Source organism: Paramormyrops kingsleyae, chromosome 12 (assembly GCF_048594095.1).
Source record: "Paramormyrops kingsleyae isolate MSU_618 chromosome 12, PKINGS_0.4, whole genome shotgun sequence".
In the NCBI taxonomy this organism is placed as follows: Eukaryota; Metazoa; Chordata; class Actinopteri; order Osteoglossiformes; family Mormyridae; genus Paramormyrops; species Paramormyrops kingsleyae.
Genome location: NC_132808.1, coordinates 25,373,282 through 25,399,349, shown reverse-complemented (window position 1 = coordinate 25,399,349; position 26,068 = coordinate 25,373,282). Strand labels below are relative to the sequence as shown.

At 39.9% G+C, this 26,068-nt stretch overlaps 1 protein-coding gene across 1 annotated transcript; it reads right to left on the bottom strand.

Annotated features, from left to right (window-relative positions):
• Positions 1-5,032: 5,032 nt before the first annotated feature.
• Positions 5,033-25,515, bottom strand: LOC140577729 (stonustoxin subunit alpha-like). Its single transcript, XM_072698022.1, has 4 exons — positions 25,403-25,515; positions 18,083-19,981; positions 17,015-17,395; positions 5,033-5,070 (listed from the first exon to the last, which is right to left on the bottom strand). Exons 1-4 carry the CDS (start codon positions 25,500-25,502, stop codon positions 5,033-5,035), a joined length of 2,418 nt encoding a protein of 805 aa, XP_072554123.1. The 5' UTR covers positions 25,503-25,515.
• Positions 25,516-26,068: the final 553 nt, after the last annotated feature.

Below are 26,068 nucleotides of genomic sequence, written 5' to 3'. Positions count from 1 at the left end.
CATTGCTGCGCTTTTACTGATATATAAAAACCAGTAAAACTAATGACATTTCATAAAAATATTTTCCAATCGTTTTAAAAAAATAGCTGATACATATGCATACAAATGTTTGCATTGTGGCTGGCGTTGTTCATTGGTGAGGCATCGACCAATAAAATGACTTTATTCCCACCCTAGCCCCGCCCCCGACTCTGCTCTCAAGTTTGCATTTACAAGTGCACGAGTGAGTTTTGCTACAGGAATATCGCAAAAAGAGTAGCAAAAGTCAAAGCGCTAGGATTTGAGGTTGTACTGCCAGATCTGAGAGGTTGTGAGTGCCGACTTGTGGTTGTACAGCGAAACTGAAGTAAAGCGCAAAGATAAATGTGTAGTACACAATTGTGCCTGTCATTTTGTTTATGCGAATGACACTTTACACATTTGTAACTATTAATCTGCAACTTCGAATTCAAAACACAGGTGTTCTGAGTATTGTCTGTGTGTGCAAATCGATAGATGCAGCTTTTCACATCAGAGCTGTGAGTATAAATTTCAACTTACAAATACAAATATTAATTTTACAAGTTCTCACATTCAAATTAGCAAGCTCTCGAGTTTTGCTACTGTTTTACCTTCATAAAAAAGTCCCACAGACACACTCCAAAATCTTCTGGAAAGCCTCCCCAGAAGAGCGACAGCTGTTATAAGCGCTGTTGGGTGTTCGTCTGAATAAACGTGTTTGACATATTTCCCTTGCTTAACAGTCGGAGGTAAAAAAAACTTTGTTCACTTTCGCTCGGTAGAGTCGGTACTCTCACTGCAAAGTGGATGACGACTGGTTCTGTTGAATTAGGTCTGCGTTTCATTAAGAGTCAAACATGCTGCAGCTCACCCACCAAACATGAGACGTCCATCAGACGTGCAGATCATGTCTAGATGGAGTCGGTCGGTCCAGAACCATATCTGGATGTCTACACAACGTGCAAATCAGGTGCAGTATCTGCACGTCTAACTCTGACCCCTCTTGGGCGTAGATATCAGTGATGCGCGGGTCAATGTATAAACAACCCGAACCCGACCGACGTTTTCAATAACCCGCCCGCAACTCGGACCGCAAAAATATATATATATATATATTGTACCCGACCCGCTTCCTGACCCGCATTTTTTTTATAGCCTAGTGTTATGTAATAAAGGCTTGATTTATTCATTTATTTCATTTCATTTTCTTAATTAAGATGCTGCATGTGTTTATCCAGTCTAATCGAAGTGTGCGTCTCTCCCCCGACTTTCCCAACAAAATCCCACCCCCTCTCAGAAAATACATAAAACTGACATTACTGAGCTATATGCGTTTAAAAGTAACCTATTAAAATGATTCAATGGCATTGCTCAGTTCAACGTGTTGGGAAATCGGGAATTTTGTCCCGCATCAGCATTTATTCAACAATTAATAACGCTCAACATTCAAAAGGTAAATAAGGATTACCTACTTGTATTAGTAGGCTTAGGCTATTTCGCCACGTGGATGCCCAATTGAAGCACTCACAAGCACAAAATACAGGCATAGAATATGTTAATAAAGTCTTTATTAACCCATTTTAAACGAACAAAAACAGGTAGGCTAAACCAAAGACTGAGGCTACAATATCCATAAATAAATGTTCACAATAATTGGCATCTTTATTTCAAACGACCCGACCGACCGCGACCCGAATATCATTAAAAATATTTTTGGATGACTCGTAACCGCGGGTGACCGCGGGCACCCGCTCATTTCGGGTAGACCCGCGCATCACTGTTAGGAACATCATACTAATACGGTGTTTTACCCCCTTTCGCCTTCAGAACTGCCTTAATTCTACGTGGCATTGATTCAACAAGGTGCTGAAAGCATTCTTTAGAAATGTTGGCCCATATTGATAGGATAGCATCTTGCAGTTGATGGAGATTTGTGGGATGCACATCCAGGGCACGAAGCTCCCATTCCACCACATCTCAAAGATGCTCTATTGGGTTGAGATCTGTTGACTGTGGGGGTCATTGTAGTACAGTGAACTCATTGTCATGTTCAGGGGCGATTTTAGCCCATTTTTGGGGGTGCTTCAGCACCCCCAAAATGAATAAAAGCACCCCCAAAGATTTCTAAAGATTTCTAACTTTTTTTTGACAGTTCATGCTGTTTATGTGAGACAGTATTAAAATATGAAAAATCATTCAGATGTAATATTTTAATAACTAGTATAGATACCCCCCCCCCCAGCCCCGAAAAATGGTTCGTTCCAGCTTCACTCTCCGCTACTCTGACTGGCTCCAGCAATGGTGGCTGAGACGCATTGGAGCGGTGGTGTGAGTACTTGGCTTAAAACAGGACATGTTAGCTGCATTTAACCTTCAGTAACTCTTTCTTTATATAGTTAGGTAGTAGCTAGGAGTCAGACCATGTCTCTTATTAGCTGAAAAACATTACCCTCACAGGTAAACTGCAGTGTTGAAAACACGTTTTCTGACGATGTTTGCTACCCTACAATCCGCCCTACTCTGTAGGAAAATCAGCAACATTTTGACCGTCCTGTTGCTCCCATTGAACTTTATATAGCCTAAATCTAAAAACTTAAATTGCCAACCGTTTTACCAGTCCTCTTTGAAATGGAACGAGAGAAGCTGGTTATTTTTTCATGTTCCGAATATTAAACCTAAGGTAGCTAACTGACTGGATGCCCATTAACTTTATAACTTCTGGTGTGTGTGTGTGTGTGTGTGTGTGTATTTTGCACAGAAAGACAGCCAGGTTCATAATGGATATAAGGAAGTTTTTTCAAAAAAAGGACGGGCATTCAGGTAAAAGTAGAAGATCATGATCTGTCAATCAAGAATAATGTTGGATCAGTGTTTAAATAGTCATATATTTTATTAAATGTACACGTGGTTTGGTTATTTGCCTTTTGATTGAAAGTACACTGAGAGAAGAGTTTTTTTTATTAGTGATGTTAATAGTATTTTTTTATATTAATTAGTGGTGGTCATAGATTAATTTTTTAAATCTAGATTAATCTCACTGTAACCTGGCTGTGATGTCAGTTGAGAAAGAGATGCTTGAGAGAGTTGACCACCAAAAAGTGATAGACAGATTTGCCAGCCACAAGGTGAGGCGACATAGGTTAAAATAAAAAAACAAATCTGCAGAGTCATAGTAGTATCTGCAGTAAAGATCTTTTCATACATTGCATACATTGTACCATAGGCAAAGTTGCCTCCATCTTTATAATTTTTTTTATTAATATTTTGTACATTTGTGTATTTCACAGACTGTTCTATTTTTTGAGGGTATTTTTTATGTATCTGTATTATATTATACATACACATTAAAAGTGAATCCCTGTCCAAAAAATGCACTCAGTTTACTTTTTACTCACTATTAGCATTATTCATTACTCTCCTCCAGTAATTAAGGTTAGGATATGTATTTTTTTATTCCAATCCATTCTTCTTTTGCAGTAGTGGTCTTTTGCAGCATTTAAAAAAAACCTTTATCAAATTTGATTCCAAAAAGTGTTTTGCTTTTCTTACACAAATGTTGGAATTAAATTGTTAAAATGTACAAAACAGTCATGTCATGTTTTTTTACAAGGACCCAGACACAGAGAAACTCTTAGGATTTAATAAAGAAATTTGCAGACTTGCACAGAGATGGTAAAATGATGACTGATGACGAAGACAACAGACGAAAAGGACAGGGAGGAACAGGGGTTAAAATGCACAAAGGAGACAGTCAGATAGGACAACTGGAGACATTTAAGGATGCGGGGACTGAAAGAGGCAGGGAAAAAGTCTCATTGTGACGAGTAAAGTGTATCTTGCCTTGCTGGGCAGCTCTCTGGGTGCTCAGCACCCCCAAAGCTCTGAACCTAGAATCGCCCCTGGTCATGTTCAAGAAACCAATTTGAAATGATTCGAGCTTTGTGACATGGTGCATTATCCTGCTGGAAGTAGCCATCAGAGGATGGGTACATGGTGGTCATAAAGTGATGAACATGGTCAGAAACAATGCTCAGGTAGGCCGTGGCATTTAAACGATGCCCAATTGGCACTAAGGGGCCTAAAGTGTGCCAAGAAAACATCTCCCACACCATTACACCACCACCAACAGCCTGCACAGTGGTAACAAGGCATGATGGATCCATGTTCTCATTCTGTTTACGCCAAATTCTGACTCTACCATTTGAATGTCTCAACAGAAATCGAGACTCATCAGACCAGGCAACATTTTTCCAGTCTTCAACTGTCCAATTTTGGTGAGCTCGTGCAAATTGTAGCCTCTTTTTCCTATTTGTAGTGGAGATGAGTGGTACCCGGTGGGGTCTTCTGCTGTTGTAGCCCATCTGCCTCAAGGTTGTGCGTGTTGTGGCTTCACAAATGCTTTGCTGCATACCTCGGTTGTAATGAGTGGTTATTTCAGTCAAAGTTGCTCTTCTATCAGCTTGAATCAGTCGGCCCATTCTCCTCTGACCTCTAGCATCAACAAGGCATTTTCGCCCACAGGACTGCCGCATACTGGATGTTTTTCCCTTTGCACAACATTCTTTGTAAACCCTAGAAATGGTTGTGCGTGAAAATCCCAGTAACTGAGCAGATTGTGAAATACTCAGACCGCCCCGTCTGGCACCAACAACCATGCCACGCTCAAAATTGCTTAAATCACCTTTCTTTCCCATTCTGACATTCAGTTTGGAGTTCAGGAGATTGTCTTGACCAGGACCACACCCCTAAATGCATTGAAGCAACTGCCATGTGATTGGTTGATTAGATAATTGCATTAATGAGAAATTGAACAGGTGTTCCTAATAATCCTTTAGGTGAGTGTATATGCACACATATCAAGGCTGTGGAGAGCTACAGGTACCTTGGTGTTCACCTGAACAATAAACTGGACTGATGCACTTTACAAAAACGGGCAGAGCAGGCTGTACCTGCTGCGGAGGCTCAGGTCTTTTGCAGTGCAGGAGCCGCTCCTGAGGACCTTTCATGACTCTGTAGTGGCATCAGCCATCTTTTATGGTGTGGTCTGCTGGGCCAGCAGCAGCATCTCCGCTAGGGACAGAAAGAGACTGAACAGGCTGATCTGGAGGGACAGCTCTGTTCTAGGATGCCCTCTGGACCCGGTGGAGGTTGTGAGGGACAGGAGAATGGTAGCTAAGTTGTCATCCCTGTTAGATAACATCTCCTACCCCATGCAGGAGACTCTGACAGCACTGAGCAGCTCCTTCCGTGGCAGGCTTCTGCATCCACGATGTGGAAAGGAGAGATTCAGAAGGTCTTTCCTTCCAATCGCTGTCCTTGCAGCTGACCACACACACATAGACTAACAAAACACACTCATCCAGTACACCATAGTGTTTTCTTATGTGCAATATTTCATTGAGTGCAATTCCACAGTGTTGTACATATATTTATATTTATACTGTATACACACAGTGCTCTGCAGCAAATAATAATGTAAATATAAAATCACAACATCTGTTAATAAATAGCAATAAACCTGCTAACATTCTACTACATCCACTGTCAGGCATCTGTCGATCAGTGTATATTATACTGAACTACCTTGACCAGGCGTAACTCAATAGCTTAGGCCTATTTCTGTACCGCTGTTTTGTTCATCACTATTTCCACAGGATGCTATACTCATTACATATTTATTATATTATTTTACATATTTAAGGTAAATAAATGTTTAATACGTTGATATTGAAGGATATACATCAATCAGAATACGTACATTTACAGTTTAACTGTAATCACTGTTGACTAACATGCATTAATAGGTTTTGGACTCCAACTGAAATGACAACAGTTCTTTATGTAAGGAAATACTTTCGCTTTTATACTTTCGTTTTGACAGTGCTGGAAGCAGAAGTGTATGGGTTTGGTTCATATAACTGCCAGTATGGGAAAATAAATTCTGCCCTGTTTCGTCTTATAACGAGATACATATCTCAGCCAAATTGATAATGACTAATAAAAAGCCACCCCCCCCCCCCCGCCGCCCCAGTCCTCCGTCTACGCATATGCGTACAACGTAACATTTTATGTTATTTAAAACTTCATTTAACAGCACTCTTCACCCCCCCCCCCTCCCCCTTAAATATTTTCTGATTGATCCCACACCCCCTTTGTCATTACATTTGTACTGACCCCCTCATAGAGCATGTTTAGTTTGGGGACAAGTGTCATCTGGGCTGTGTGGAGTAACAGTATTTTAACCACACTTTGTAAAAAGAACCAGACATTTTATAAAGATCGACAGAAAATGTATTTTTTTCCTCTGAGAAAACAAGAACAGTGTTACTGTACATCTTATAACAATTATAGTGCAACAACATATATATTTCCAAAATAACTAAAATGATGTGTGTTGTCCTGAAATATTAAATCGATATTAAAATGCTGTAGCCTAAGTAGTGGGTTAACTGTCTGTTTTCAGCACCGCGGCGTATTTTTCATTGTTTGTTTGTTGTATATCTGTATTTTAACAAAATATAATGGCACACTATAACACAACATTAAACTACAACAAACAATGGGAAAAGTTGAAGGTGTTGAGCAGGTAGGAAAGGGCGGACGCGATATGTGGCCGTGTGATGTATGCGATGTGTGTATGAGAGTGCCCGCGGCGGAGTACGTGTGCGTGTGCCCACGACAGAGAATGTGCCTGCGGTTTACTCTTATGGTTTCTCTTCTCCGCTCAGCTCTTCCACGAAGTAGGCTACCTGCCCGCCCCTCCGGACACATATAGTAATGTGACGCCGACCCCAGCCCGTCCGCTACAGTGTACACTGCGTCTGAATGCGTGGGATAACGAGCCAAGGAGGAGCTGGAAACAACGCTGCTGCATACAGGACCACGGCCCTCCGAATACACCGGTAGATCAGGCACTGTACGAGAAACCGGCCGGTTCTTTAACAGGAACTGAAAGTGACAGCAGTACTTTAAGATCCCGCATGTACCATTTAAGGGGACACTGATAAGCTGAAGCGCTTCCCTGTGCTCGGCGATGGATGGACTCCACTGAAGCGATTGATCTTTATACAGACAAGCATTAAACAAAAAACTGTGTCACCCTTCTTGTTCATTAGTGGTGCATCTGAAAGTTCCCAGGATTTCAGTGATACTGGTTAAGGCAACGTAAAATATTCGGTTCGGTAAGAGTGGTTTGACAGATCCTCTGGCACAATTCATTAATATTGTTGAGTAGTAATTATGGATTGGAAAAAACATATAACAGAAACTGTATGTTAGAGATCATTTCAGCAACAATCTCAAATAGTATTTTATAGGACATTTTTAAAAGATACGAGAAATGTTATGGAGATAAAACATATCAATGCCACATATAAACGCCAGATGCCAGTCCATCACAGGGCACACAGTGACACTCTTGATCTAGAGAAGGTCGGTCCCCTAACTCGATCTGTGGGAAGAAGCAGAAGTACCTGATGGCCGCCCAGAAAAACACAGAGAGTGCATGCAAACAGAAGGGCATGAATTTCAATGAATGGGCGACTCCTCATCTGGGCTCATGCGGTACAGGGCTGCAGGCAGAGGAGCTTTAACTTGGCCAGGGGCCCCGGGGCTCATCGAGTTTTACAGGGGCCCCGGGGCTCATCGAGTTTTACAGGGGCCCCGGGTCTCATCAAGTTTTACAGGGGCCCCGGGGCTCATCGAGTTTTACAGGGGCCCCGGGGCTCATCGAGTTTTACAGGGGCCCCGGGGCTCATCGAGTTTTACAGGGGCCCCGGGGCTCATCGAGTTTTACAGGGGCCCGGGGCTCATCGAGTTTTACAGGGGCCCCGGGGCTCATCGAGTTTTACAGGGGCCCCGGGGCTCATCGAGTTTTACAGGGGCCCCGGGGCTCATCGAGTTTTACAGGGGCCCCGGGGCTCATCGAGTTTTACAGGGGCCCCGATGATAAAATTTGTGTCAGTTCAGGGGATCAGTTGCGCATTCCGGGTTAAATTGAATTGAGCACGAAAAACTGCATCCGATATTGGTTCCAAACGGAACCCCGTGTTTTATTTCTCAATACAAGAAAATCCTGTAAAATACGGGACAGATGGCAACTCTGGGTTTTAGATTTTATTAAACAATTTAGTTGAAGCTCCTTCTTAGCAGATGCCCCTGGGCTTCAGCCCCGGTAAGAAGATGTACATGATAACAGATATACAGAGTAGTGTGTAGTTCAGCAGGTTAAAACTGTGTCTGTGCCCAGAAGTTTGTGGGTTCAAATCCTGTGGTTTGCAGAGTAATCTGTAATTTTCATCATAGGTACACTTCAATTGTGAGAGACAGAATGTAAAAAAAAATCCAGGAAATCACATTGTACGATTTTTAAAGAATTTATTTGTATAATGGTGCAGAAAATAAGTATTTAGCACCTGCAAACAAGCAAGAATTCTGGCCCTCACAGACCTGTTACTTCTTCTTTAAGAAGCTCTTCTATCCTCCACTCGTTACCTGTATTAATGGCACCTGTTTGAACTCGTTATCTGTATAAAAGACACCTGTCCACACCTTGAAACAGTCAGACTCCAACCACCACCATGGCCAAGACCAGAGAGCTGTCTAAGGACACCAGGGACAAGATTGGCTAATCCCAGTCTTGTGCAGGTGTACAATCTACAATAGGCAAGCAGCTTGGTGAGAAGAGATCAACTGTTGGAGCAATTATTAGAAAATGGAATAAATACAAGATCACTGACAATCTCCCTCGACCTGGGGCTCCCTGCAAGATCTCACCTTGTGGGGTACAAATGATCTTGAGAACAGTGAGGAAACAGCCCAGAACTACACGGGGGGAGCTGGTCAATGACCTGAAGAGAGCTGGGGCCACAGTAACAAAGGTTACTATTAGTAACACACTACGTCGTCATGGATTAAAATCCTGCAGCGCTTGAAAGGTCCCCCTGCTTAAGCCAGCACATGTCCAGGCCCATCTAACGTTTTCCAGAGACCATCTGGATGATCCAGAGGAGGATTGGGAGAATGTCATGTGGTCAGATGAGACCAAAATAGAAGTCTTTGGTATAAACGCCAGTGATGCGCGGGTCAATGTATAAACAACCCGAACCCGACCGACGTTTTCAATAACCCGCCCGCAACTCGGACCGCAAAAAAAAAATATATATATATTGTACCCGACCCGCTTCCTGACCCGCATTTTTTTTTATAGCCTAGTGTTATGTAATAAAGGCTTGATTTATTCATTTATTTCATTTCATTTTCTTAATTAAGATGCTGCATGTGTTTATCCAGTCTAATCGAAGTGTGCGTCTCTCCCCCGACTTTCCCAACAAAATCCCACCCCCTCTCAGAAAATACATAAAACTGACATTACTGAGCTATATGCGTTTAAAAGTAACCTATTAAAATGATTCAATGGCATTGCTCAGTTCAACGTGTTGGGAAATCGGGAATTTTGTCCCGCATCAGCATTTATTCAACAATTAATAACGCTCAACATTCAAAAGGTAAATAAGGATTACCTACTTGTATTAGTAGGCTTAGGCTATTTCGCCACGTGGATGCCCAATTGAAGCACTCACAAGCACAAAATACAGGCATAGAATATGTTAATAAAGTCTTTATTAACCCATTTTAAACGAACAAAAACAGGTAGGCTAAACCAAAGACTGAGGCTACAATATCCATAAATAAATGTTCACAATAATTGGCATCTTTATTTCAAACGACCCGACCGACCGCGACCCGAATATCATTAAAAATATTTTTGGATGACTCGTAACCGCGGGTGACCGCGGGCACCCGCTCATTTCGGGTCAACCCGCGCATCACTGATAAACGCCACTTGCTGTGTTTGGAGGGGGAAGAATGCTGAGTTTCATACCAAGTACACCATACCCACTGAAGCATGGGGGTGGAAACATCATGCTTTGGGCTGCTTTTCTACCAAGGGGACAGGACGACTGATCTGTATCAAGGAAAGGATGAATGGGGCTTTGTATCGTGATATTTTGGGCAAAAACCTTCCATCAGTGAGAGCACTGAAGATGAAACATGGCTGGATGTTCCAGCATGACAATGATCCCAAACACACCGCCCGGGCAACAAAGGAGTGGCTACGTAAAAAGCATTTCAAGGTTCTGGAGTGGGCTAGCCAGTCTCCGGACCTCAATCCAATAGGGAATCTGTGGAGGGAGTTGACAGTCCGTGTTGCCCAGCGACAGCCCCAAAACATCACAGCTCTAGAGAAGATCTGCATGGAAGAATGGGCCAAAATACCAGCTACAGTGTGTGCAAACCTGGTGAAAACCTACAGGAAACATTTGACCTCTGTCATTGCCAACCAAGGTTACATTACAAAGCATTGCGGCGAACTTTTGTTATTGACTAAATACTTATTTTCTGCAACATTATATAAATAAATTCTTTAAAAATCATACAATAAAGATGGCAATTTCGAATCATCAAAACAATTTAGAAACATTCGAGACAAACAATGTTTCAAAACGGTTGGAAAAGTTTCGAAACACTAGCTGTGCACAGTCTGCTGGCAAAAACCGGAACTGCAGCTATAGCAAATACGGCAATACCTATTGCGGCAAGTTTCGAATGTCACACAGCTCGAACCGTCAAAAGTGTGTATAATACTACGGTGGCCGAATACAGGGCAAATCAAATTAACATTGCATAAAACAAATTATCATATCATAAAACAAATCAGCATATCATAAAACAATATTGCAAAAATAAAAACAAATTTACAATATGCAAAGCACTTTTACCAGTCCCAAAACCAATTTACAAAAGTGAAAACAAATTTACAACAAGCGAAACATTTTTACCAATCACTGACAAAAATTTACAAGCGGAGAATCACAGGGAAAGGGTAGGTACGATACAGAGGAAGTTTGTGCCGTGTCAGTCAAACAGTTTCGCCGGGTGAAGTAAACTGTGCGTGAGACGTGATGTTTTCTCCGTTTTATGGGAATTATTACAACCAACTGGCTCGCTTTAGTGTTTCCTGTAGGATACGTCACCGTGGTTAAGTTAGCCTCATATTCAATATTCAATTTTCTGGCTTTAATAACTTTTAAAGGAAGTAAGGTGGGGCATTTGTAATGACGGTATTGTACCGCAATGTCCAGTACACAGACAAAAAAATACACATATTGTATGCTCAGTCCAGTTAGTTTTGTACATAAATTATATGTTATATTAACTATGAGTATAGTGAGTGAAATATTTCTACAGCTACTTAAAAATTCACATAAAATCATCTTGATGTTTCACTCCACTAGTTAAATTTTTTTTTTTTTAAATCCATGTACACTTCAAAATGTGGCAATATGAAAAAAATGTACCATGGGGGAAATTGGAGAACTCAGAAGAAACCCCCTTAACCACACAGGGAGAACATGCAAAGTCCGCACACATAGAGCCCGGCAACAATGTAACAAATTACAGTCTGAAGACGGAGGAGCAACGGTAGAAATAACAATTCATTATGTTAGTCTGCCCTCTAGTGGGAAATGCTAATAATGTTCCCTTCGATAACCTGCAGTTTCCTTTTGACAGTCAGGATCCGTCCCAGGCTTGTCTGTCATTTGCCTGTTTACCCAGCTAGTTGCCACCCTTGTGCCACTTGGTTTTTGCTCCTGATGTGTTCTGGGGTTACCTGGACCACCGTCTGGCTGAGCAGGCTCACTTATTAACCCTCTGTGATGGGTTCAAGGTCAGCTTCACCTCTTTGGGTGTTTTATGTTTTTTTTTGTGCCTTTAATTCTGTCTCCCCCCAGTTTTTGTTGATACCTTTTTATCCTGCTTGTGTGTAGTTTTATTATGTTCAGTTTTGGCAGTGTTCCCAGTATCTCCCAGTGTTTGAATCTGCAGTGTTATTAATTACTCTCACCCTTGTCACGTTACTCCTAGTTCCTAGTGGTTCCCTTTGTTTTTTTTTAAAATGACGTCCCTTGTTTTGTTTGAGCCACAACATGGACTGTCCCTTCATCGGTTCACCATGCCGATTCATAGCAGACAGTTAATGACTTCAGCCTACTCCTTTTGAAACATAAAAGACTGGAAATATGTTATGTAAATGTGGTGAATGTGAATATCTGAATATGTTTGAAATAAACAATAAAAAAACAAAGACAATGATCAGTTTCAGTGCAGCGTTTTCTGAATCTTTCATACAAATTTAAATTAAGTCAAAAATATGCAGAGTACCGATCTAAAGATCTAAAGAGCTGTCTGATGCCCTCAGAAAGAAGATTGTGGCCGCTTATGAATCTCGTAAGGGATTTAAAAAGAAATTCTCAAAAGAATTTGACATCAGCCATTCCACCATCCGGAAAATTGTTTACAAGTGGAGGACATTCAAAACAACTGCCACCATGAGCAGGTCTGGCCGTCCAAGTAAATTCACCCCCAGAGCAGACCGCAAGATGCTCAAAGAAGTCATCAAAAATCCTAAAATGTCATCACGGGAACTACAGCAGGCTCTGGCTACTGTCGATGTGAAAGTGCATGACTCTACTATCAGAAAGAGACTGTACAAGTTTGACTTTCATGAGAGGTGTGCAAGGAGGAAACCTTTGTTCTCTAAGAGAAACATTAAGGCCAGACTGAAGTTTGCCAGAGGGAACGTAGACAAAAGACCATGACATCTGGAATAATGTTCTTTGGACAGTCTAAAATTAAATTTTTTGGACACCAGAACAGAAGACATGTTTGGTATAAACCAAATTCAGCCTTCCAAGAAGATAACATCATACCAACTGTGAAGCATGGAGGTGGCAGTATCTTGCTTTGGGGATGCTTTGTTGTAGTAGGACCTGGCCAGCTCACCATCGCACAATCCATCGTGAATTCTACTGTGTATCAGAGAGTGCCTGAAGAACATGTGAAACCATCTGTAAAAAAATTAAAGCTGAAGCGGAACTGGACACTGCAACATGACAATGACCCAAAGCATACCAGCAAATCCACCAAGGACTGGCTAAAAACTAAGAAGTGCCAAGCCAGAGCCCTGATCTTATTCCCATTGAGATGCTTGAAACGGGCTGTACATGCAGGAAACCCCTCAAACATCTCACAGCTGAAGGAATTCTGCGTTGAGGAGTGGGGCAAACTTTCTTCTGATGGATGTCAGAGACTGGTAAAAGGCTACAAAAGGCATCTCACTGAAGTTATATCAGCCAAGGGGGGCAACACTAGTTATTAGGGGGTAGGGTGTCCTAACTTTTTCCTCCATTAAAATACACATTTTTGTTCATATCTATTTGATATGTAAAAAAATTGTTATTTTTTGTTGTTTAATTGCAATTAAGTCACTTTCTTTTCCAGAAATACATAAAAACATGATTGGACATTGATATGTGAACATTTCTTAAGAGCTGATTATTTCATGGGGTGTCCTAATTTTCTCACATGACTGTATGTATGCTCCCATTTACATGCTCACAGGAAGATACAAAAAAAATAAGGCTGGCCTCAGCATAGATTGCAGCCCTTTCTGAAATTTGAATGAACTTTTCTTTTAGATAAATATCCACATACTGTACATGTTTGTTCTTTTGTTGTAGCAGAGTAAAGATCTCTGTGCTGCAGTTGTTGCAAACAGCTCATGCCAGAGTGCATCTGGAGCAACTAGCTGACTGTGACCCTCTGGTGGACATTAATGTACATAATAGATTTGTTGCTTGACTGCTTTTTGTACATTATTTTGGCAGTGATACTATATAATCCCGTTTATATAACCAGGGCAGCATAGTAGCTTATGTCTTTCGTTGTGTGTGTGTGTGTGTGTATGTGTGGTGTTTTCATGTTTTCCTCATGTTCTTGTGGATGTCATTTTCATTTTTGTCTTGTAATAAATAAAGCAACATCTTCTTAACTGTGTGTGATTGTGTGTATGAGTGAATGTCAGTGAACCCTGTACACTGCACTGGATAACTGATTATGGAAGATGGATTGGTGATAACGAGCCCTGTGATACTGGTATCCCACTCAGGGTGTCTCCCCTGTACACTGGATGATACTGGTACAGGAAGATTTTAAAATTAGGCTGGCTTCACTGTGAACTGCACAATTTTCTGACCTTTACATGAACTTTTTTTTTTTTAAATAAATATCTACATACTTAATAGTTCTTTTTCTGGAGCAGAGTAAAAGTATATGTGATTTTCAGAAACAACTCATGCTAGAGTTCATCTGGAGAAACCAGTTGACTGTGGACATTAATGTAAATGCCCTCTGGTGGACATCAATGTAGATGCATGTAACTGAATTACATGTACTGTATAACTCGTATTGCATATACTGTACAACCCTTATTACATGTGCTGAATAACTCTTATTACATGTACTATATAATCCTTATTACATGTACAGTGGTACGTCAGTTCTCAAACTCATTAGAACTCGAATTTCTTAAACATCGAACCAACCAGTTCGATAAAAAAAAAATACCTAGAACTCGATCTGAATCTCAGAAGTCAAACCATGAACACTGACCTAAGATAACACGCGAGGAAATGAGTTATGCGGCAAGTCTCTCAGCAGAAACAAAGGGTAACACTTCAGTCTCACTCTTGCATTCGCTGTGATAGCATCGTGCATGTTTACACTAGCTGAATACATACATTTAGACAATGATAAACAGTAACAGTAATTATTATTACATAATAAAATGCATTTAAAAATAAAGATTTCTTATTAATTATTTTAATATTAATAATAAACCATTAATACATTTAATTATAATAATATTGTCCTGCCCATCGGAGACGGACCGGAGACAAAGGCGCAGACGTCAGGGTATCGGGAATACGGGGATTAAGTACAGGTAAGGCAGGCAAAACGCAGACGGACAATACAATGACCGGACTTTGTAAACAAACTGAAATGCTGACTAAATACAGCGGACTAATGACAACAACCAGAAACAGCTGATCACACGATTCCACACGTGGTTAATGAGGGGGCGTGGCACACGGAAGGAGCGGACGATCAGGGCAGGACACATTGTTTGGATACATTTATTTTCTTACTTTACAAATGACTGTTTTGATAAATGTGCTTAGATGTGTTTAGCACAGTATATGCTCTTCTTATTTTATCCGGTTCATTTTGTGTTTAAATGCTAAAAAAAAAAAAAAAAAAAACATATTTAGGTTTAATTTTTTGGGGTCAGGAACCAATTAATTGGTTTTCCATTATTTCTTATGGGGAAAATTCAATCAGAGCTCGAACTATTCGATACGGAGTTCTGAACGGATTAAGTTCGAGTTCTGAGGTACCACTGTACTGTATAACCCTTATTACATGTACTGTATAACCCTTATTACATGTACTGTATAACCTTGTTCACATAACCAAGGCAGCACAGTGGCTTCTGCCTCTGGCTCCATGCACATGTGAAATTTGCGTGTTCTCCCTGTGTTTGTGTTGTGAAGTTCCTCTCGTAGTAAACACAAGTGTATACAAAGTAAATATCAGTGAGCCCTGTGATGGACTGGTATCCCAGTCAGGGTTATGGAAGATGGATGAAAATATCGATAAGTAAAATCATAGTTTAAAATCCATTTTAAGAGACAGTAATTTCTTGTACACAGCACCATTCAGTCAGCATTAATTTTTATTGTACTGAAAACATTTAAGTATATCGAATGACTATCACACTGATATAGATTAAGGTACATACAGTACATGTCCTATCCAATTTAAATTCAATACTACATTCTACAATAATTTCAGCTATCAAGAGAAAGAAGTTAAAAAACAAAAAACACCCACTACATACAAATTCTTCTGACAAAGTAACATTTTAGATTTGAAACTAATCCCCAACACATTCCCAAGATTTCACAAATAAAAATAAACTCAAACAGTCCCACCCCCCCACCATAACTCAATTGTAAGGATTCTGATTTATGACTATCAGTGATTGCTTAAAAGGAAATCCAAGCCTGCCTCCCTCATTAAGAATGGGATGATTTTTGGTTCAGGTGCCCATATAAATAAATTAATTTTCCATTCAGTTGTTCACCAAAACAGCAGGGCTTTTACTATTAGTATAACTGAAACTACTTTAGCACAAAAGACAATATGCCTTGCATAACTTTATAACGTAAGCAGCAGTATAGAATTGAGGAATCAATGAAAGATGTGGCAGCCATAATTTTCTTGTCTTTTGAAATTCTATTTTCACTCAAATATCATTCATGATTGCAATGTTTGAAAATCATACTTTTTCACTTTGTGAAGAAGGATACGAAGCCTTTGATTACCTTACCAAACAATGCCTTTTGTTCTTGTCTTTCTGTTTTTGCCTTATACATCCTTGCCTCGGATGGTAAAAGTTCTTCTTTATTGATGACCTTTTGTATGATCACTGCTTGTTCTCTCATAGCTTCAAGTGACTGAATTCGCTGCAGGAATCCAGGTTTAGCTTCTGCCTTTTCACTCTCAATCAGCAAATCAATGTATTCTGGTGTGGAAAGTGGGTTGGGCTTTAAAGCAATGTCATTTAGTCGAGCTAAAGACCTTCGTAATGTTTCAATTAGATTCAGTACTATATCTTGAAGAAGTTGAATTTCTTCTTCTTGTCTGTTAATTATTTCTTGGGCTGTCAGTTTGGCACCTAATGCTTTCTCATAATTTTCTTTAAGCTCTTGAATTGTTCTCTTTTCTTTCACCGTCTTATATTCCCATTTATACTTCTGGTTAAAATGCACTTTCCAGGGACATTTGCCAGGACACACTGTACAGTTTCCAAAGCAGTTCATGGCAGAACAACGCGCCTTTCGAATATCATTTGAAATACCACAAGGATAGTGGCAGGTGACAAAACACTGCTGACAGTTGGTTATATACTGTCCAGATCTTTCTATACTAATCTGATCTGGCTGTATCACCTCTACTTCAAATTCAAAGTTTTTGTTTGTATTTATTTCTGCTTCATGCTCCTGAATTATTTGTTGTGTCCTTTTGATTTCATCCAGTTTGGCCAAACCAGCTCGGATCTGTGGTTGCAGACCGGTGACTGCAGTTTCCAGCTCTTTCCGTTCTTTGAGGACTTCCTTGGTTAGCTTCAGGCTCTTAGTTTCCATACTTGTTAAGGCAACAAAAAACTTCTTCATGCTCTTCACACCCATACTCCAGAACATCTTGTCAAAGTTGTCATCACCATCTTTCTCATTTTCATCATCACTCATTTTCATATTGACAGAATTAGAATTGTCTGCTAGCAGTGCTGAATTGTTGAATTTGAAGTGAACAGGAATCCCTTTTTCTGTTCTTGGACATGGTACATTAGACTCTTTGATGGCCTCTAGAACTGGGGGCTTCTGTCCATCTGCAAATGTCACAAGCATCTGGATATTTTCTGCTATGTCTTTACCAAAAATGGAAAGTATGGAGTCAAACACATATTTCTGTGCATGTGTTAGTCGTGCCAGTGAGGCCTGAGTTACGAAGCAAACGGCATCTATAGCGCTGATTCCGCTGTCAGAGGTGAAAAATGTTCGGATCTGTTCAGTGATTGCTCTGTCTCTCTCTATTCCTCTTGTGTCACCAAAACCTGGGGTGTCGATGATAGTGATGGAGTAGTTTATTGTATATCCATCTTGATAGTAAATTTCATAGGCAGTGATAAGGGATGTTTGACTCTCTGCTTGTGATTTCAAAACACCCTCATCAATTAATTTGAATCGGAAATCGTCTTCCCACTTAACACCCAAAATATAGTTGATCATTCCATTTATTAGGGTTGATTTTCCTGCTCCAGTTGCCCCAGTGACCATAATGGTTCGATGTTCTCTGATGTTTTCTTTGCCAAAAGCAAATCTCTTGCATCCATCTAAGTTTGTGTGTATCTCCTGCAGGGGAACCATGTACACAGAAGGGACCCCTTTGCTGAGACATTCACTCTTTCGTTTTATCTGTTCAGCTAGTGTCTCTGATAATGTTGAAATAGAGACTGTCAGACTTTCTTTGCTTTGACCAGATTCACCGCAATTACATATAATTCTAACATCATATGTTGTATTTGACTGTAACCCAGTAATATTACAGACTTCACCTTTACTAGTCTTTTTTTTCCACTCTGACTTATTTTCATTTGTTTCAGTTCTGTATTCAACAGCATAGTTTTCAATGTTGACATCATGGCCAATTGAATCAGGTTTTGTCCAAGTAACTACAATCTCCTCTGAGTCTACATATTTTTGTCTTGGCTTCCCAGGAGGACTTGTGGGCAAAGTTTTAATGCTGTCAGCTTCACTGGTTAGACTGACACCTGCTGGACACACTGCCTTGTATCTGAACCTGTAGCCTGTGTGGGGAAGCAGCCCAGACACAGTACATTCTAGGTTAGATTTGGGTACTTTAATAAATTGCCAACCATCTGACTCATTAGCACAGTATTCAACCAGGTAGTCTGTGATTTCGCTGAATCCATACTGGGGGTGACTCAGCTTTATTGTCACACTGTCATGAGTGACATCAGATGCATTTGGTCTTTCTGGCTTTGACGGAGGCTCAAAATGGTCACTTTTTTTAATCCCAACTTTGTAAAGGTAAATACTTGCCCCTTTGTGCTCATCGTTAGGTATGGATGCTGATATAAAGTGTGTTTTCTTGTTCTCCTTGTTTGCTTTTGCAAAATCTATGAAGAGGATTGCTTGTTCTTTAATTTTTTCTGACATGGTATCTGAGAAGTTAAACTCACACGGCTCAACATCCTTCCCATCTTCTTCTGTTGGTTCTGTTAGCTTTGCAGTTGAAATAGCCTTTAAGTGACTCCGCAAGCAGGACAGATACGGCTCCTCCTCACCCAGTGATGTGAATGCAAAGCACACTACATTCTTATCTCTGTTTTTGAAGATTTCACTTTGAAGCTCGCTCTTTGATGTCATAATTTTTGTGTCTTCCATCATATCAGTGTACACTTGGAGCAGGTTGATTTCTTGCTCTTTGCAGTCCAGCCATTCTTTAAGTTTATTGCTATTGAAAGAAGACTGTTCCTTCTTTGTTAGGATGTTTGCAAGCACACATTCCTCTGTTCCACCTCCACGAATTAATGGTAAAATGCTTGACAAAGATCTCTGAAACACTGATTTATACTCCAAGCACATATCCTTGAAGGATTTTACCTTTCGTCCAATTTCAGGAAAGCAAGAAATAACCTTTCTCTTTGTAATATCATTGCATTGCATTTCTATTTCATTGAAGTCCTCTAACACACTCTGTGTTTCATTTATTAATCTGACACTGATCTGACGCACTATTCTGGCAGCAGAAGAATCTAAGATTTCCAGGGGGAGTAACCACACCCTGACTGGCACAGCGTTTTCCCCCTTTTCACCCAGCAGAGCTGGAAGTGTTGTGTATACTTTTACAGCATCCTGGAAGGAAACAGGGTTCTGTTTCAGAGCAAAGTCCCCATAGAATTTACAAGACAACTTATCAACAGTAGCTTTGTCAGTGTCTGTCAGCTTTAAGGAAGCCCCCCCTTCGACTGACAAGGATGGTATTTTCTTTATCATCACTTGCAGGTTCCCCTCAATGTTTTGTTGGTCCTCGGTTTCTGAAACTTCTCGATCAAAAACAAAAAATGCCTGAGCACCGTACAGCACTGCTGTTACCACGTGTGTCGCTATTCCCTTCTCAAACACATATGGGTGTTTAACATTTCCCCGTCCAAGGTGACTCATAGACAGCTGCTTGAACTTCGTAGTTGTTTTATACTTCAGGGTGACACGTGCCTGTTTTTTTGAAGCCTTTTTGTCCTTAAGATATTTGGCAGATCCACCTACTTCAACCAGTCCCCCTAAGAAACTTGCTTTTAGTGAAGCATCAACATTTAGAGCCCCTGCCTTATCTTCTACAGAATCAGATGCAATGACATCGAATTCTGTGTTGTGCTGAATTCTTTCATCTGAGTCTTTTTTAAGGTCTTCAAGATCCCACATTGTAATTCCTGCATGGGAAAATAATCATATAAGTGGTTTAAATAAAATGTATTTCAATAATGGAGCCAGGAATAGTTTTTTCATTAACTTAAGATAAATACTTGTACTTTTTTCCACAATTACTTTCTGTATTATTTAATGAAGCAAATAAAGCCCATAAACAACGATTCTTTGTTTCTCTGGGTTGTATTCCATGAAAGTAGCTAAAGAAAGTCAGACTCAAACTAGCTCCATCTCAAACTAGTGGCATGTTGTTCCAGTAACGCAGTTCAGCTTTAATTAATCAAGGCTTATACAAGTCAATACTTGCATAGTTTCACTTTGTGTATGAAGAACACAAAGACGTAATCACTAAAAAGGCAATACTGTGGCCATAAAGACAGGGAGTTGGCTTGACAAAGAATTGCAGACAGAATAAATGTGGAAGTTATGTAACATGTACCCAGTACAGTGACACAGTGGTACAGTGGTTCCTGCTGTCACCACACACTGCAAAAGTTCCTGGTTCAATTCCCATAGCCAACATGAGCCAGACTTGTTGAAATAAGTCAGACTTTCCTTTTATTTTTTTTCCTTTTTCCCTTTATTTTTGCTTCATGGAATACTCCCATGGATAAATAATCTTTTCATTTACAAACAACTTTAAAGTAGGAATATACTTTTTCCCGGGTAACTTCTGTGGTATCAATGATAAACTGTACAGAAACAAGCTTGTATGCATTGTTGGAATGTGTATAATTAGCATTGATAACTTTTGTAAATGCAATTCTACTGTAGCTTTAATTGTGGTGCAACGTATTCAGTATTTCATGTTAGGTAATTCTAAGTAACTCTGTATTTGGTAGGGCTAGGCGGTGTATCAAGATTTTAAAACATACCGAGATACAAATAGAGCATGATATGGATCTTTTATATTGAGTCAAACGAAGTTTTAAAGTTTCAAAAGTTCCATTTCAAAAGTCTTTTTTCTTTTCTCTCACTGTCTGCTGCAGGCTCCACTGCTCTGCTCTGCTAGCAACCGCGCCCCCACTCTCTTGCATGCATGCTGTGACGGGGTCAACCGTGCACACATGCTGTGATGGGGTTAACTGCGCCCCCACTCGCGTGCAAGCATGCTGTGACAGGGTTAACTGCACCCCCACTCACATGCACACATGCTTTGATGGGGTCAACCGCGCTGCACAAGCAGTTTATGAAATTAGTATAAACTAGTGCTGTCACACTATAAAAAATTTTAATCAGATTAATCACAGGGTTGCTGTGGATTAATTTTGATTAATCACGATTAAATATCATTCATTTTTAATCTATATTAATCGCATTTCATTTTGCATAAGCAAACAGACTCAAGAAAAAAGGGAATATATATGCACTTAACATGTTTATTGAACATCTTGAACACGAGTCGGATGCATTCCATCTGCCACAGAAGTGCAATACCATGGACCCATATCAAAAAGCAAGATTTTTTGCTTAGCCGGTACCTCAGTTTAAATGGTCTTTATCTTCGTTCACTTACAATTAGCCTGAACTACCGTAAATCCAACAAATAATCAGACTAATCATGAAATCCAGTTGGACGGTATAGTGTGTGTGACCGATTTAATGAGCCACAAATGAGAAGTAGTGCTTAAACAGTATAAAACTACAACTTTCCCTTCTGTTGATAAAATGCGCAGCCATCTTGGATTCTGAACTCGGGATCATTTATATTTCTCGGATCTCTGAGAAATGGGAGTGCGCATGCCGTCACTTCCGGCTTCAAAACTCGGAATCCGACTCGGAATACGAGTTCCCAGGGCAAATGGAATGTATCCAAACTGCCCAAAATGGGTTGACAGAGACATTTCAGGGATTTTGAGTCATTCTGCGCTGCAGATGGGTTAATTGCGTTAAAAATTTTAATCAGATTAATCGTGATGATGGATTAATCCACGATGGATTAACCCCTTAATTTTGACAGCCCTAGTATAAACTTAACATTGGACAGTGTGATAGTTATATGAATTGCAGATGGACCCTTGTTGATTAATAAATTAATACATTTAACGGTTGGCTGTTAACGGGTTGGATTGTTTGTCGTCTGTGTGTAGCTGTACTTGTATATGAAAAAAAGAGCACAATATTGTTTTTTAAGTGCTAGTGCAAGTATTGCAGGTTACCATATGAAATTAATTTTAACTTAGTCAATAGCACATGGTAGGGAAGTATTTACCAAAATAGGCTAGGATGAAATGCTTAGATAAGACCACCTCTAACCCAGGTTACTAAGCGATACTGGTAATTAGTGAATCCCATTTAAGACTCACGGAGTTTCCACAATTGAGTTTGGCGGAACCAACCATTCGGCATAGCAATTAGTTAATAATCATCATTAAATAATAATTAATTAAAATGTAATTAATTTCAAAACATATTGGTGGAGATATTAACATTTACCTTAGCTAAATATTCCTACACATTCAAGTATTTTGTTTAGATTTGTATTGTGTTCTTAACCTGTAGCCTAATTGCATTACATTGTTGAAAGCACTTTCAGATACTGTAGGCCTGTAAGTTAATTATAAATTCATTTGTTGTGTACAACCTTTATTTTGTTAAAGTGTTTTTGTGACATCTTGTATTGCTTTGACTTACAACTGAATTTTTTCCACACTTCATCAAAATATAGGTATATATTGTCATTCGGCCAAAATATATTGTGATTTTTTTGTCCATACCGCCCAGCCCTAGTATTTGGTATTACATAACTCACCAGTACTCCTGCTTATACACACAGGGATGTAACGCTTACTTAATGGAAAACAATACATGCTTTGCTTGCAGTTTTTACATTATCTGATCTATGAGTTGTTCTAATGCTGACTGTGAGTATTCATACTACATTGATTAACAGTACTCTGTTTTGATTCCTTGGCCTTGTGGCTAACAGATGACTAACTGGGCTCAGATAGCTGCCTGCTACAATCCCTGGACTGTGGATCCATGTGTTCTGATCTCATTTTCCTGCATTGGGCAGCTAGACTATTTACCATAGAATAGAATCATTTTCAGAAGCCATTTACACTATTCAGGATCACCAGGGGTCCAGAGCCTATAGGCACAAGGCAGGTAACAAACCACAAGGCAGCACCAACCCATTGCAGGACACACTCACACACCAATAGGCAGTTTGGTAACTCCAATTAGCCTGAGCATGTTCTACACTGGGGGGGGGGGAACCCAGAGGAAACCCCACAACAATATGGGGTGAACATGCAAACTCCACACACACACACACACAGCTCAGGCAGAGACTTGAACCCAGGTCCAAAAGGTGGGAAGTAACAGTGCTAACCACTGTGTCACCCCAGTCATAAATCCTATGATGCCAATCCATGCATTTGCCATAAATTGTTTTAATACACACAGCTCACAAGTCATATTGCTTGATCCCTGTCTTTAAAGTAAGGATAATCCATTTGGTTTTTTTTCTGTTGAAATTATGTCCAACTTGCTACATCTTCTAAGTTGTTGTGAGGGTATATTTTCATGAACTTGTTTATGTGACACTTTTATCCAAAGCAATTTATACTTGAGGTTTGAAATTTGGGATAGGTGATATATCAATAATATATTGTATCTTCATTATGAACATTCATATCCTCAAGTTGAATATTGTGAGCATCGACATACAGCCTAAACACTTGTTTTCTTGCACAGTTAATATAAGAACATCAGAAATTTACAAACGAGAGGAGCTCATTCAGCCCATCAAGCTCATTTGGGGAGAACTTAACTAATAGCTCAGAGTTGTTAAAATCTTATCTAGCTCTGATTTAAAGGAACCCAGGGTTTTAGCTTGCGCTACATAAGCAGGAAGACTATTCCATACTCTAACTACACACTGTGTAAAGAAGTGCTTCCTCAAATTTGTTTTAAAATGTTCTCCCGCTAATTTCCACCTATGGCTATGAGTTCTAGTATTTAAAGTAATACTGAAATAGCCATTTGGCTGAACAGCATCCAGACCTGATAGAATCTTATATACCTGGATCATGTCCCCCCTTAGTCTCCTTTGCTCGAGGCTAAACAGATTCAGCTCAGCTAACCTCTCCTCATAAGACATTCCTCTAAGACCAGGAATTATTCTCGTAGCCCTACATTGCACCCTTTCCAAGGCAGCAATGTACTTCTTAAGGTATGGTGACCAAACCTGCACACAATATTCTAGGTGAGGTCTTACCAAGGAATTATATAAATGTAACATCACCTCCCTTGACTTAAACTCCACAAACCTAGAGATGTAACCCAACATCCTACTGGCCTTTGTTATTGCTTCCCCACATTGGCGAGAGTGGGACATGGAAGCATCAACATACACACCAAGATATTTCTCATAATCAGCTACCTTTATTTCAGTGGAACCCGTAAAGTATCTGTACTTTATATTTCTGCTCCCTGCATGGATTACCTTACATCTATCCATGTTAAATTTCATCTGCCAGGTATCAGCCCAATTGCTAATTAAATCAAGATCCCGTTGTAGCCTCTCTGCTGCTAGATCAGTATCTGCTACACCACCCACCTTGGTGTCATCTGCTAATTTAACCAATTTACTGTATTGGTGTCAATATCAATAAATTAGGAACAATAGTGGTCCTAAAAGTTAACCCTGCAGTACCCCACTATGAACACAGGCCCACTGGGACATGGTGCCTCTAATAACTACTGCTTCCTGTCTGTTAATCAGTTTTCGATCCAAGCTACTACAGTAATAGTGTATTAGTTTTACACAAATTCCTATAGTTGCCTATAGTTGGCATAATTTATCATTATACCATTCTCTATAACTGTTTTAAAACAATTTAGTTGTCACAATCAGGACAACTCAAAACCACACGTCATATTTTATCGTGTCCTACATATTAATTTTAGAATATTGTGATACATATTGATATTTTGAAAAAAACCTACAAACAAAAGTTTTGTTGGCGTTTTCTAGTGTTACACCCTATGATAAAAAAAGTTTGTTTTTATATGATTCGTTTATTAAAATTAAAGTCCAGTTTGCAGTCTTTTATTTTTTTTTTGTATTTTTCCATGTTGGGAATCTGTTTAAAGGCAATTCTAAGAGAATATTGAACACTGAAGTAATGAAATACTGACATGAATTGTATTGTGATAATTATCAGTACTTGATATGAAAAAAAATACCATCATATTTGCAGTTCATGTGTGTTCTCTGGGATGTGAAATTATACTGTGTATTGTTAGTTCAAAGCTGTACTTGTTGAGCTACAGGAGCTGAGCTACCCTCAAAGGCAGGGTGTCATGTACACTCATGTACTCTCAAAAACATGTGGTCTCATTGAAAACTCTACCTTAGAGTTGCAGCTCTATGCAATCTGGTAAAGAACCAGAATCAGCTGTTTGATTTAGCGACTTACCTGGAATGAGACAATCATCACGACAATCATACAGCATCCCCAGCTGGAAGGGTCTTCCAAGGGCTGCCACCTCCAGGGGCGTCTGTGAGTCAGTTTCCATGATTTGAGTTCTAAACTCTAAAAATGCAGGTGTATATGCTATGATTAATTAATAATTGTGTGAATGTCACAAATTACATAAAATACTAAATTATATCATTTAAAATTAATAATTCTGAATTGAGCATTGGAGACATACGAGCAACATTTAGGAAAATAAAAAAATCATTTTAACAATTGTATTAATAACAGCTTGAACCCAGGTCCCAGAGGTGTGTGCAACAGTGCTAACCACTGCACCACCGTGCCGCCCCCATCATCATCATCATCATCATCATCCTCCATCCATCCATCCAACCATTTTCCGCCGCTTATCCAGTCTCAGGTTGTGGGAGCAACAGTTTAAGCAGGGATGCCCAGACCTCACCAGACACATCCTCCAGCTCCTCTGGGAGAATACCAAGAGGTTCCCAGATATAATCTCTCCAGTATGTCCTGGGTCTGCCCCAGGGCCTCCTCTTGGTTGGATATGCCCAAAATATCTTCCCAGGGAGCTGTCCAGGAGGTATATCCTAGATAGATGCCCAACCAGCTCAACTGGCTCCTTTCGATGTGGAGGAGCAGTGG

Bases quoted from the DNA above. Each gene is read 5' to 3' on its own strand.
- LOC140577729 (XM_072698022.1), bottom strand. From the start codon at position 25,502: ATGGAAACTGACTCACAGACGCCCCTGGAGGTGGCAGCCCTTGGAAGA. The intron at 19,982-25,402 runs GTAAGTCGCTAA...TTTCCCATGCAG, and splicing joins TGATGATTGTCTCATTCCAG to GAATTACAATGTGGGATCTT. The intron at 5,071-17,014 runs GTTTGGCCAAAC...TTCTGTCCCTAG, and splicing joins GCAACCACAGATCCGAGCTG to CGGAGATGCTGCTGCTGGCC.